The sequence below is a fragment of the Triturus cristatus genome, chromosome 12 (genome assembly GCF_964204655.1).
Source record: "Triturus cristatus chromosome 12, aTriCri1.1, whole genome shotgun sequence".
Classification (NCBI taxonomy): Eukaryota; Metazoa; Chordata; class Amphibia; order Caudata; family Salamandridae; genus Triturus; species Triturus cristatus.
In genome coordinates, this window is record NC_140595.1 from 419,152,203 (window position 1) to 419,164,822 (window position 12,620).

Below are 12,620 nucleotides of genomic sequence, written 5' to 3' on the forward strand. Positions count from 1 at the left end.
AGCTGTATGATCATAGTGGTTTCTCCACTTTTGCATCTTTGCAATCCTCTTTTGGTCTCCCACATCAGTCATTCTTTAAATATTTGCAAATTAGAGACTACTTTTTAAAACGGCAATTGTTGCAACTTCCACCTCTGCCACCTAGGAAGCTCTGATATCGGATATCTAGCTAGTAAATGGAGTCGGACACTTGGTATACCTATGGATATATCTGAGATAGTTTTGGCTCTGGATACGCTAAATAAATCTACTCATTCTATTAATTTAAAGTTGCAACAAATTTGTACTATCTGTATGTTATATTACACTACAGAGAGAATCAGTAAATGACAACAATCATTACAGGGATCTAGTCGTGCTGGTGGGGATAGAACATGTTGTCCCACATGCGGCCAAAGGGCAGCAGATATTCTCCATATGTTCTACGCTTGCTCTAAGTTATCAGACTTTTGGGAGAAAGTTATCAGATATGCCGGGCAACTTTTAGGACTTAAAATATCCTTCACTACTAAAGAGATCATGTTGGGGTTTAAGGAGTGTGATAATTTTGGTACTAGGAGCTTTGTATCTATTGTATTAGTCGCTGCCGTCTTTGCATTGCGAGAGAATGGATCTCGTCTAAACCTCCTACTTTTTTTGAATGGTTGGCTCTCATGAAAGACATTTATGAAAAGGAACGAGCACTAGTTAAAACTAGAACTGTAAGTTCAATGCAAAGATTTCACCGCATATGGGCATGCTTTGAGTAAACTATGGGGCTCCTTGTATACAGATATATGCACAGATATTCTTGTTTATATTGTCGAGCATGATTATTGGCTAACATATGTACGTATTTTTCTTTTTCGGAATGCTTTTGTACCCTCTGTTAAAAAGATAAAAAAATTATTAAAAAAAAAAAAAGCACTGCATGTTCTTTAATGTATAATATTTATGATTTCATTTTTCACAGGAGAAGAGGATAAACACCCACTGGTGACAACAAAATATGGTCAAGTTGAAGGAACACAGCTTAGAGTTAAGGGAACAGAGAACGTTATTAATGCATTCCTTGGAGTTCCCTTTGCAAAACCCCCACTTCGAGCATTGAGATTCTCTCCTCCAGAGCGTCCTGAGTCATGGAACAATGTCAGGGAGGCAACGGCCTACCCTCCAATGTAAGAAAGCAATGCTTGATTGTCATGTGTCAGCCATATTCAATCTGGTTTGAAAGGCCCTGCTACCCTCCATGAAAGAGCCTTTAACACACTGTGCAAGGGAGAATATTTAGAAAGCTTGGAAACATCTCCATCTTCGAAACAATTATATATTTCAGGATGCACTGTCAGGCATTTCTTTGTCCAGGGAAGTAGTCTGCACTGCTTGATAAAGTGGTTCCAAGTTATTAGTTGTCTGGAATACCTTCAATTAGTATTTTATACAGTTCAGCCACTCACTTCATCCCTCCTACTCTCCCCAGTCACCTTACAAGCCACAAACCAGCCACAGGAATCTGATAAACATGAGCAATTTTAAATTAATTCAATAACTCATTTAATTGTGGTAAACCTTTGTAGCTGATTCTTGAACGATATTCAAGGAGCAGAGCTTTCACTCCTAATCTTTGTAAAAAATAAAAAGAGCTATGCACCTCGTCAAAGAAACTATTGCAGCGCACAAATTCCCGACTTATCAATTTAATTGTTGATTTAAAGAAATAGAAAAAACAGAAAGTGAAGCCCTGAAAATTCAAATGAATGTGCCAATTTAACCATTATTGTTTTAATTTCAGTTTTAGCTATTTACCCGGCCGCCAGGAAAATAGTGAATTTCTCCATCCATTTACATGGTTGCTGCCTCCGAATAAATAGAAGAGATTAGGTACTATTTGCCCACAGCTATGCAAATAGTAAAAAAAAAACACTATTTATCGAGTCACTGACTAAATAGCAGAGATTATGTACAATTTGGACAATGGTTGTGAAAACTGCACAGAATACTCACTGTTTACCCGGCCATCGATTAAATAGCAGAGATCATGTACTAATTGGCCAGCAGCCATGCAAACAGTAAAGAAGCTTCACTGTTCACCCGGCCGCCAACTAGAAAGCATTTATTTTTTGTCCAGCAGCCATGGGAATAGCAAAGAAGCTTCGCTATTTACTCAGACACCAATAAAATTGCAGAGATTGAATACAATTTGGTAAAGTAACCTTACAATTTAGGATTTAACTAATTAAATGCAGACTCTTGGACCTGGCCATCGCTGCAGGGTCACCCCCTAACGTTTTGCCTTGTTCCTCAACTTTTTGTTGATTTCGTTTGCCCACAGCTATGCAAATAGTAAAAAAAAAACACTATTTATCGAGTCACTGACTAAATAGCAGAGATTATGTACAATTTGGACAATGGTTGTGAAAACTGCACAGAATACTCACTGTTTACCCGGCCATCGATTAAATAGCAGAGATCATGTACTAATTGGCCAGCAGCCATGCAAACAGTAAAGAAGCTTCACTGTTCACCCGGCCGCCAACTAGAAAGCATTTATTTTTTGTCCAGCAGCCATGGGAATAGCAAAGAAGCTTCGCTATTTACTCAGACACCAATAAAATTGCAGAGATTGAATACAATTTGGTAAAGTAACCTTACAATTTAGGATTTAACTAATTAAATGCAGACTCTTGGACCTGGCCATCGCTGCAGGGTCACCCCCTAACGTTTTGCCTTGTTCCTCAACTTTTTGTTGATTTCGTTTTTGTTGGCTTTAGGACTCTGTGCACTTTACCACTGCTAACCAGTGCTGAAGTGCTTGTGCTCTCTCCTCTAAACATGATTTGATTGGCTTACACCTGAATTACATATTTAATTTACTTATAAGTCCCTTGTAGAGTGGTATATTATATACTTAATGTCAGTAAATTAAATGCTACCAGTGGAACTACAGCTCTTATTGTGCCACCCACTTAATTAGCAATTATAAAGCGTCCAAGGCCTGCCTTTGCAGCCTGAACACAGCTTTAAACTGACAGATGGTGAGTCTCCTCTTCTCCCACCCTTTGGTGCAAGCGCTTATCAATGGCGTAATACCCTACAAATTTCTGGTCTGATGCGGAACCAGACAGGGTTGTCCCCCATCCCCTCTCCTCTTTGCACTTTCCATAGAGCCCCTAGCCCGCACAGTGCACTGCGATGCTCGGCTGTGGGGATGGATATAGAACAAATTGATGGAGGATAGATTTGCCCTTCATGTGTATGATGACCTTCTCTTCCTCACTGACCCTTCCACTTCTGGCCACGCATGCTCAAAATCCTAAATCTCTTCGAAGAAGCCTCAGGACGATCTGAAGCAAATCACTCGAAGTGACCTTGCAGTATTACACTGCAGCGGTTAGCTGGAAATCTGATATCCCAATTGATGCCTTAGCTTTAAGCGCTTAGGTGTCCACATAACAGCAATACCTGAGCTCACTCACTCCCTTAACTTCACTCCCTGCCTTCGTATAAGTAAAACCAGACTTGCCAACGGGTCCTACCTTGCCCTCAACATTCTCGGCCAGATCACACTCATAACAAGCATTGGCATAGCCAATAGGTCTCGCTTTTGGGACATTATAAGTGTTTAGCCATGCAATAGTTGATGTTGCACCAGGGATATTGTGCTGCAGAATTAAATACTTATAAGGTCCCAAAGGCGAGACCTATTGGCTATGCCAATGCTTGTTGTAACAAGTGGTCGGGGTACTCTTATTCTCTGTGCAACTGTATTGCCTCTGTAACTCTTGTCCAGCGGCCTTCCAAAAACACACAACCTGCCGTTTTTGCAAAAAGAGTACACTTTGGCTCACTACAAAATACTTAGCAGAGCAGTCAAGCTGTGCATCGTTTCCTCTTATTCACATCAGTATTTTCTCCTTTTCCATGATGAATGCTGGAATGGAAGAAAGTATTCCCTGTTCAATCTAGAACTGAGAAACACATCCCCAACATAACCAAATCACAAAAAGATCTTAGACAGTGGAGCTTCTGCAGCAGTGTGGTGTATGGCTCACACTGTTAAAACGCCTCCGCTGTATCTTTGTGTGTCAGGTCTGTCACTGCATTTGATGTGGATCTTGCTGCCCATATCAGCAATGGCATGGGAAGTGGGGGTTTGAGCTTCCAGTTTATTAGTAGCTGCCAGCAGTGAGTCTCATGTCGGAAAGCATTTGCTTGGCGAGGGTTGCATCAGAGACGGATATAGAGGACCACATCCGGAGGTCAACAAAGTGGTGAAACACTTGATCTGATCCATTTGATGTGTAAAGGTGCCCACAAAATGCCAGAAAATGATTCACACCAGCCAGGGTAGAGTTTCCTGTAGTTTATCTTGATGCCAGAGGCAGTCATCCGCTTGCAGCATCAAAAGAGACAGAGACCCTGATCAATAAACGCCACTTGCTGGAATCAGGCCCAATGTCTGGATTCCAAAGTGTCCCTCTGGCCCCGTCAACCCTTCTGTGCCAGTGCACAATGAAGGATCCGAAACCATACCAAAAAAGCTTGGTTTGAGGTCACAGAGCCCAGGAACACATTACCAATAGTCAAATAAATGAGTAGTGGATTGATTCCAGTTTCAGGAAAATCACAAGTGGATGACCAGCTAAACTCCGTCTCTGTGGTGTTTTGGGAGCAGAGAATGCAGGGAGGTGGAGGATGAGGGGGAAAACGTACCTTACATGAGCCGTGTTACATGGTAAAGCTGTAATTGCAGACAAAGTAATAAGACTCCGCTTCGGCTTAAAACCATATGCCTTGATTTGGAATGGGAGGGGTGGACAATGTCAAATACAACATATACTGTTATTCAATAACTTTTTTCAATTTAAGAAGACTGGGTGCTTTATTTTCCTCAAATGTCCCCAAACATTTCCTACTCAGTCCCTTGTCATTCCAAGTAAAATCTGCCTTAAAAGCACAGGAAATTCTCGAAGCATAAATGCACAAAGTCCCGCGTGCTCAAGTTTTCTGGATACATGCGCAAGTAGCTCATCCAGCGAAGGCTTTTTGCATTGTATTCTGGGGCCTATTCTATTTAGACCATTATAAAACCAGGACTACAATTCACAGATGCAAAGCACTGTCCTGGATGACCCACACACCCATGGGCCTTGGAAAATTGAGATCCCCGAGTAATTCTTCCTTGGGAAGAGAGATTTGAAGATATCAATGAACTGCATAATGATAAAACAGCTTTAAATGCTCAGAAGTATCAGCATAAATGAGGATTTGAGTGATGCCAATATGAAACGTTAAAGATGTCGGTGTTTTTATTTGCATTTAGTTTCCTTTAGTACATAATAAAATCAGATCATTGCACTTCTGAGTACCTTTTAGATGTTAATTTGTAAAGTGTGGCTCCAAACTTTGAAACATATATTCATCACTCTAAATTGTGCACTATCAATAATTCAAGGACAAGAATTTATTTTAAATGCCTGGCAATGTTCAGGTCTCTCTCGTTCCTTTGAGAGGTGCTTGTGGGATTGTCGGACATCCCCACACACGCTGTACAAAAACATTGCGCCAGCCCCACAACACTGGCGTCTGAGAGTGCATGTCTGAAGCATGAGAATGTAAACACGCCCCAGTCACTGGAGTTTAAAGGAGCATGGTGCACCCATGCCAGGGATCTGCAAGCTCTGAAAAGCCACTATGGCAAGTTCGCCCAACAGCCACCAAATATTGACTTTTTTTCTTTTCGGCGATGCGAAGACCAGCGTTTGAAAATAAAGTAATCCAGATTTTTTCAAACATAGTATAAAAATAGAGACACTTCCTGAATCACGGAATCAGTGCAAATGTTGTGTGATTATATGAGGACAGTGCCTGGCGGGTAACCACAACCCCGGGCTGCTTTTATTTTAGTGCTGGGGTTCAATGGTAAACACGCGCAAAACCTCCCAGACATATGTTTTATGTGAATGAAGCCTGACGGCGGCAGTAGCACCTCCCGGGAGTAGTGACATACTGCCTGGTCTCCCACTATCCGGGTGCAAGCAGTCCCCAAAATCAAAATGTAAACAAGTCAGAGTGATACTTATCTCTGAATATGGAATATAATGCGGGAGAGGGGCAGGAGCTCCGCCAGAATACAGGCAAAGGAACGTCTGCTTCCCTCACTCTAAAGGGGTGTGGAGGAGGGGGAGGGAGTGGGGAATGAGAGGAGGGAGGGCGAGTGAAGGTAGAGGTTGTGGGGAGAGAGAGAACAGAAAAACAGCAAGGTGAGAGAATGCGAAGGGGGATATGGGAGAAGAAAGGACGAAGTAGAAGAGAGACAGGCGAGAGTGCTGAAAACTGGAGAAAAGGAGCGCGGATAGAAGAAGAAAGTAAAGATGAAAGGTGAGGGGAGAAAGGAAATATTTCTAAGGGGAAGAGGAGAGGATGAAATGTAATATGGAGAAAGGAAACGCGATAAATTAAAATAATAGAGAAAATATACAAGAAACAGGTTGGAGAAAGAGGGCTGGTGACAGAAGGAAAAAACGACAGAAGGCAGAAAAGAGAGATGGAAACAGAAACAAAGATGTATAAAACAGAAATTAAAGAGAATTGAAAAAAAAATAATAGAACTTACTTCTTTGGCGAGGCGACAGGGCATTAAAGGGGTGCCTGTAGCCCAGCAGCCGGAGACGTCGTGCTGCTGAGTGCGGAAGTAGCGCAGCGTGTGTGCTAATTATACTAGGGCTCAGCTCGAGGGAGCCTCGGGTCATTGCTAATTAGGGAACCTCGAGCGCACGTGAAGTTACTTCCTTGAAACAAGCCCGGCGGAGCGTGGCGCGCGCGCGCGCTTGGGGGCGGGGGAGCGGACCCTTTGAAGTGCTCCCAAAAGGCGGATTGCATGGCGGCACGATGCGCGTGATTGTGCGCGTGATAGCCATGCAATCTGCTTTTTGGGAGCACTTTTGAAACCCGTATTCTATAGTCTCGCTTTGCAATCGCTTACGCGATAGCAAGGCGAGACCTAAAAATGATGCTACTCCTGCACTTTTAATTCATCCTCCAGAATTTTCACCGTCCTATCTTTGACACTTGGTTTACTAAAATTAAAGCACAACTCCGCTCCTTTCTCTGGAAAATTAAGACTCCCATGTGTTGCTCTTGCCAGATGCTGCTGCTCAGTCTACAATAAAGGTATAAGAGCAATATATGTTTGTCTTTGTTACTAGGTCTCCTAATTCCTTATCTTCAATGGTTGACTTTCTGGAGGTTAGAGCAGCTGGAACTAGCTCACCTCAGCCTGGATGGGTTGATGCATTATCTCTATGGAAGGCCCATCCTGCTTTCTATCCCACAACTTATTAGGACCGTCTTCAGTTATGAAATGCTCCCAATAGATTTCTTGACTGGAATAAGAGCCTGACCCAACTGACCCCCCTCTGGAGGGAGTGTTGGCTGGATCATACAGCACAATTGGAAGTGTTTTGACACTAGCACTGGATCATAGAGGCTAGATTATCGATGAGCAGCCTGAGTCTGGAGTGATTTCCCAGCTATACCATTCTTTAGTCTGTAATGCTCGAAAGGATTGGATCATCTTCAGTGGAGATGGGTGGGATGGATTGAAAATCTAGAGGATACGGAGTGCCTGGAGTCTTTTATGGTTCCCAGAGAACTTGTAATCTCAGCGCATTTCAGATTGATTCGATCACACAATTGACACCTTACATACAGGACTCCCCAGGTAATTTAAAAAATGATTTTATTTATAAAGTTTTATATAGAGCAAACACGATCCTGAAGGATATCAGAGAGTTTCAAAATTGACACGAAAGGAAGGTAATCATTGTAGTTCAGGCATCAAATAAGAATACCAAACAAAAAAGTTACAAAAGGGGTCAACAGAGAACAAGACAATAACTGGTACATAGCGAACTTGGAGGGAAGCAAATGATTAATTACAGAAGGATAGAAACCAGCTCAGGGCTTAAAGGTGGAAGTACAATACATTAGAACAGATGATCCCAGCCCAATTAAGGTAAGAACTTGTTCATAAGGAATCTTTTAACTTCCAATTTGAAAGCAACCGCGGAGGAGATTCTGCGTACTTCCGGTGGGAGAGAGTTCCAGATCTTCGGAGCAGAGCCGTAGAAAGCTCGGTGACACGTTCTCTTTTTGCGAAAAATCTGTGGTTTCAGGAGGAAAGAGCTAGCCCCTCTTGAAGGTCTACCACCTCTGGATAATTTATCTAGCTTTTTAGCTAGATAACTGGGGGTTTTGAAGTGGAGGGCTTTGTGAGACAGGCAGGCAATCTTTAGCTGTATTGTTGCTTCGTAGGCCAACCAATTTAGGGATTTTAGGACTGGGGATATGTGCACATTTCTTTTTGGTACCCATAACCAATCTGGCAGCAGCATTCAATGAAGCCCTTAGTGTGGCCAAGGTATATTTGGGGAGGCCACAGAGTGTAGCCTAGCCTAGCCTTGGCAAAACAAGCGCTTGGACCACCTGCTTGAAGTCAGCTTGTGGAAGGAATGGTTTGAGATTCCTGAGTAGACTCATTGGGTGATTATCTCCCTTGCACACCTTGTTAATACGATTCTTCATGTTCAGATGCTTGTCCAGGGTGATTCTGAGAGATTTGGATGAGTCAATAATGAGGGGGGAGCAGTTGAAGGCAGTGAGGTGGTTCATCCAAAGGTCTAACTTGGAGATGTGCTTCGGAGGAGAAATGAGAAGGAATTCTGTTTTGGAGGTGCTGAGCAGGAGGTGGTTCTCGGTTAACCAGTTTTGAGTATTCGTTAGGGTAGTTTTGAGTGATATGAGGTTATCCGGAGAGGAGATTTTAAGATAAAGTTGTGTGTCATCCGCATACATATGGAAGAGAATGTTCGTGGAATTTGGTGCATTAGCTAATGGTTCCAGGAACAAGTTGAAGATTATGGGAGATAGGGCGGACTCTTTGGAGACCCCATGAATACTGGTGAGGGCTGGGAGAGAGAGTGGTTCGCCTTGACTCTTAGGGATCTGTGGTAGAGAAAGGATGAAAACCATTGCAACACCAGACCAGAAAGGCCCATTCTGTGCTCCAAAATGAATAGGAGGTTGTCGTGATTGACAGTGTCAAACCCAAGAATTTTTAAAATGTCATCCATAAAGTGAGTGAGAGCCGATTCGGTGCTGTGCCCACTCCGAAAGCCAGATTGATGTTGGTCCAGTAGTTGGAAATTCTTGATGTGAGCGCAACGTTGTGATTGGATGCATTTTCCTAGGAGTTTGGCTAGAGTGGGGATGTTAGAGAGAAGGCGGACGTTGTTAAGGTCAGCACTATCTGCGTTGTTTTTTTTATATATAGGTGATACCTGAGATGCTTTTAGGCAATCTAGGATCGTACCTTGTGACAGTGAAGTGTTGACAATCTTTGTCCAGATGGGGATGACAACATTCTTGATTTCTTTGAAGACGGAAGGTGGCACGGGTCGCTGAAGTGATTAGATGGGTTAATACTCTGAAGAATCTTGTTAATGTCTCTTACACCGAAAGGAGTAAAGGTGCCCCATGAGGCATTGTTCTTGGTGCTCAGGCTAATTGGCTCTTGCTACTCTAAGAGGGATGGAGGGGACACAGACCCATAGGATGGCAAAAGAGCCTTCTTAGAATCAAGCTCAGTATTGATGAGTCTTGATTTCTCAGTAAAGAAAGCAGCTGTTCATTGGATGAGGGTGGGCTGACTCCTGAGGCAGAGCGGTTTGGTGATTCCATTGATTGTTGTTTAACCAGTTCAAAAAGTTTCTTGGGGCGATTAGTGGCTTGAATAATTTGGGATCTCAAGTAGTCCGCCTTAGCGCTCTTGATATGTTTGTTATAGGAGCTCCTTACCGATCTAAGGATTTTTAGCTGATCCAAGGATGGTTTGGATCTCCAAAATTGTTCAATTGCCCTAAGGTTGCGGCGTTCCGAGTTTAAGTTGTTGTTGAACCACGTTTTGGATATTTTTGTTGAGGCATTTTTTTGTTGGAGTGGTGTAATGGAATCCATGATGCTAGAGAAAGTAGAGTTGTAGTGCATCCTCCTCCCCACTACCCCCTCAATCCACTCTACCAGTGACGCCAAGCTCCTTCCTGCCAGACCCTGCCGGAGTGAGTACATGAACCTCACACATGTCAACTTGGGAGGAGAGGGCATATATACAGTGGGTTGCTAGCTCAGCTGTATTGATAAATCTAAGGTCCCTTTTCCAAATCTTTGATTTCATTGGTTGAGCTTTCCTCAGGGACACCTCCCTGTTAATATAAAAGAAGATGCAGTGATGGTCGGACCAATCCCAAGGGGTAATGGTATCCAGTGTGATGGTGTGTCCTTTGGTGATGATGAGGTCCAGAATTTCTCCTTTATTATGAGTTGGCTGGTCACAATGTTGAATCAACTCATGATCACTTAAGAATGATTTAAGGCAGGGTACAGCTTGCTCATTGGGGTTAGACCAGTGAAGGTTGAAATCACCAAGGAAGATTTGGGACATTATGGAATCGACATTGCCAGAGATGATTTCCATTAATTGTTTGATGAAGGAGAAATTGTATCCCGGGTGGTGATAAAATGTATGCAGTTTGCACACCAAAAGGTTGTTATTTGAGATGTTGAGACAAATATATTCGCTGGAGGATCGCGTGGAGGACTCAGAGTGGGAAACCAAGAGTGTGCTCCGATGTATACAAGCTAAGCTATCGCCCAGCTTCATAGCTCTGTCTAGATGAATTATGTCATGGGTTGGAGGCACTAGGAGGTCTAGGATAGGAGTGGAAGAGGGATTAAGCCAAGTTTCAGTGAGGATGATGATGTCTATCTCATTGTGTTGGATGAGGTTGAAGATATCAGAGGCGTGTTTACTGGCTGATCTGCAGTTGAGTAGTATGCATTTAAGTCCTACCGGTGTATGGGGTTAGTCTGGATGATGTTCACTCACATGAGGTTGTCATTATTTATGACTCTAAGGTTGTGAGGGGGTTCTCTGTTCGGGGTACTGTGAATGGCTTGAATTTGCCCCGGAGTAATCTTGTTGGTGTCTAGAGTAAGCGAGTAAGAGTTGAGTAGATCATGTGCTTTGGCATGCAGGCCTACTACTTGAACAATACAAGAGGAACCAATCTATATCGTAAGAGGATGTCCTCAGAAGTTCCTCAATATTTGGGGTAAATGGTGGGAGTATTATAGTTTGACCACAGTATGAGAGGATATAACCACAACTGACTAAACATCTTTGTAACCACTATTTTTTGGGCGGGCGGATTAATTGGAACAAATTGGTTACCATTTGATTTTTATTGTTTTTTTCACTATAGCTTCATTCTGAAACAATAAAAAAATTTGATTATCAAAAAAAACTGCCTTGTTGACTTGCCAATTAAACCACCTTGCCAAGCCTTATGCTCCGCTTTTATTACACATAACTCACCCTTAAGGAAGGCCCTAGGTAACCCATATGATAGGGTGCTCTGAAATTTAAAGGTTTGACACGTACCTTTAAGTTTAACATGTCCTGGTAGTGAAAAAATACATTACTTTTTCACTACTCTGAGGCCTACCCCTCCCATAGGATAACATTTGGGATTCCTTATTACATTTAATTAGCTGTAATTTCCAATTGGGGGCAGGTAGCCATTTCATGTTTAGTGTCTTTGGAATTGTAATGAGAAACATATTTAATGATAAAGTCAGGTTTTGATTACAGTTTTGAAAATGTCACTTTTAGAAAGTTTGTATTTTTCTACCCTTAGCACTATTTGTGCATGTTGCATGTATAGGTGTGCCTTGATGGGCTATCTGCTGGCAGGGTGAGCGGCAGAGCTGAGCACAGCCTTACTTGCAACTGAACAGGGAGTGCTCTGCCCTCACACAATGGACCTAACACACACAAATTGTCACAGGGGAGTCATCAAATTCAATGCAATACAAAGTCACTGTCAAGAAGCTTCTCCCATCTTCTTAAAGAAGAGCACAAGGTTATAAAAAGGGGACCTAAGACACCAACTCTTCAGTTTACTCCTGGACCTGCCGAAGGACTCTCAGAAGACTGTCTGCTGCTGTTACCTGTAGTGTACTCTGCAAGACTGCTTTCCTGTACCTAGAAGAACTGCTTTGATGTTGGAGCTCACCTTAAACCCTCAGAGACCGGCCCTGCTATTTGTTTTGCATCTTCACCTAAACCCAGTACTACCAGAGTGACTCCAAGTGCTAGTTTACTGGTCTCCTGTTCAGAGCCACGGAGACACAAAAGACTCTACCCTCACCTGGACCAAGTCTAAGTGAGTCCTGACCCACAAGAGATATCCCACCAGCCCTGGATCTTGCTGTGGTTTGAAAGGTGTCCAGATCACAAAATTCCAAAACTGAGGACTCAGTAAAAGTTTGACCAAAAACTGATCTGAGAAGACCAGGACCAACCTGTCCATATATCCTCCCGAGGTGCATCCCTGGTTGGATTGACTTCACGGCTTCTCCCTCTACATTCTTCTCCACAGCAGTATTTCCTTTCCAAAAAGGGGTATCTGGCCTTGTGGAATTGTCTTCGGGTACAGCCCTCTTTCACGTCCCACTGGCGATTTTCAACTTCCTATTTCAGAGATTAAACCCAAATGTAGAAAGTTCACCCTAAAAGGTAT

At 42.8% G+C, this 12,620-nt stretch overlaps 1 protein-coding gene across 2 annotated transcripts in view; it reads left to right on the forward strand.

The window, feature by feature from the left end:
- Positions 1–12,620, forward strand: part of LOC146776042 (fatty acyl-CoA hydrolase precursor, medium chain-like) — a 762,376-nt gene that overhangs the window by 117,743 nt on the left and 632,013 nt on the right. For both annotated transcript variants that reach the window (XM_085639201.1, XM_085639202.1), the window contains one exon: positions 953–1,157. In XM_085639201.1, coding sequence (XP_085495327.1) covers positions 953–1,157 — 205 coding nt within the window. The remainder of the gene's footprint in view (positions 1–952; positions 1,158–12,620) is intronic.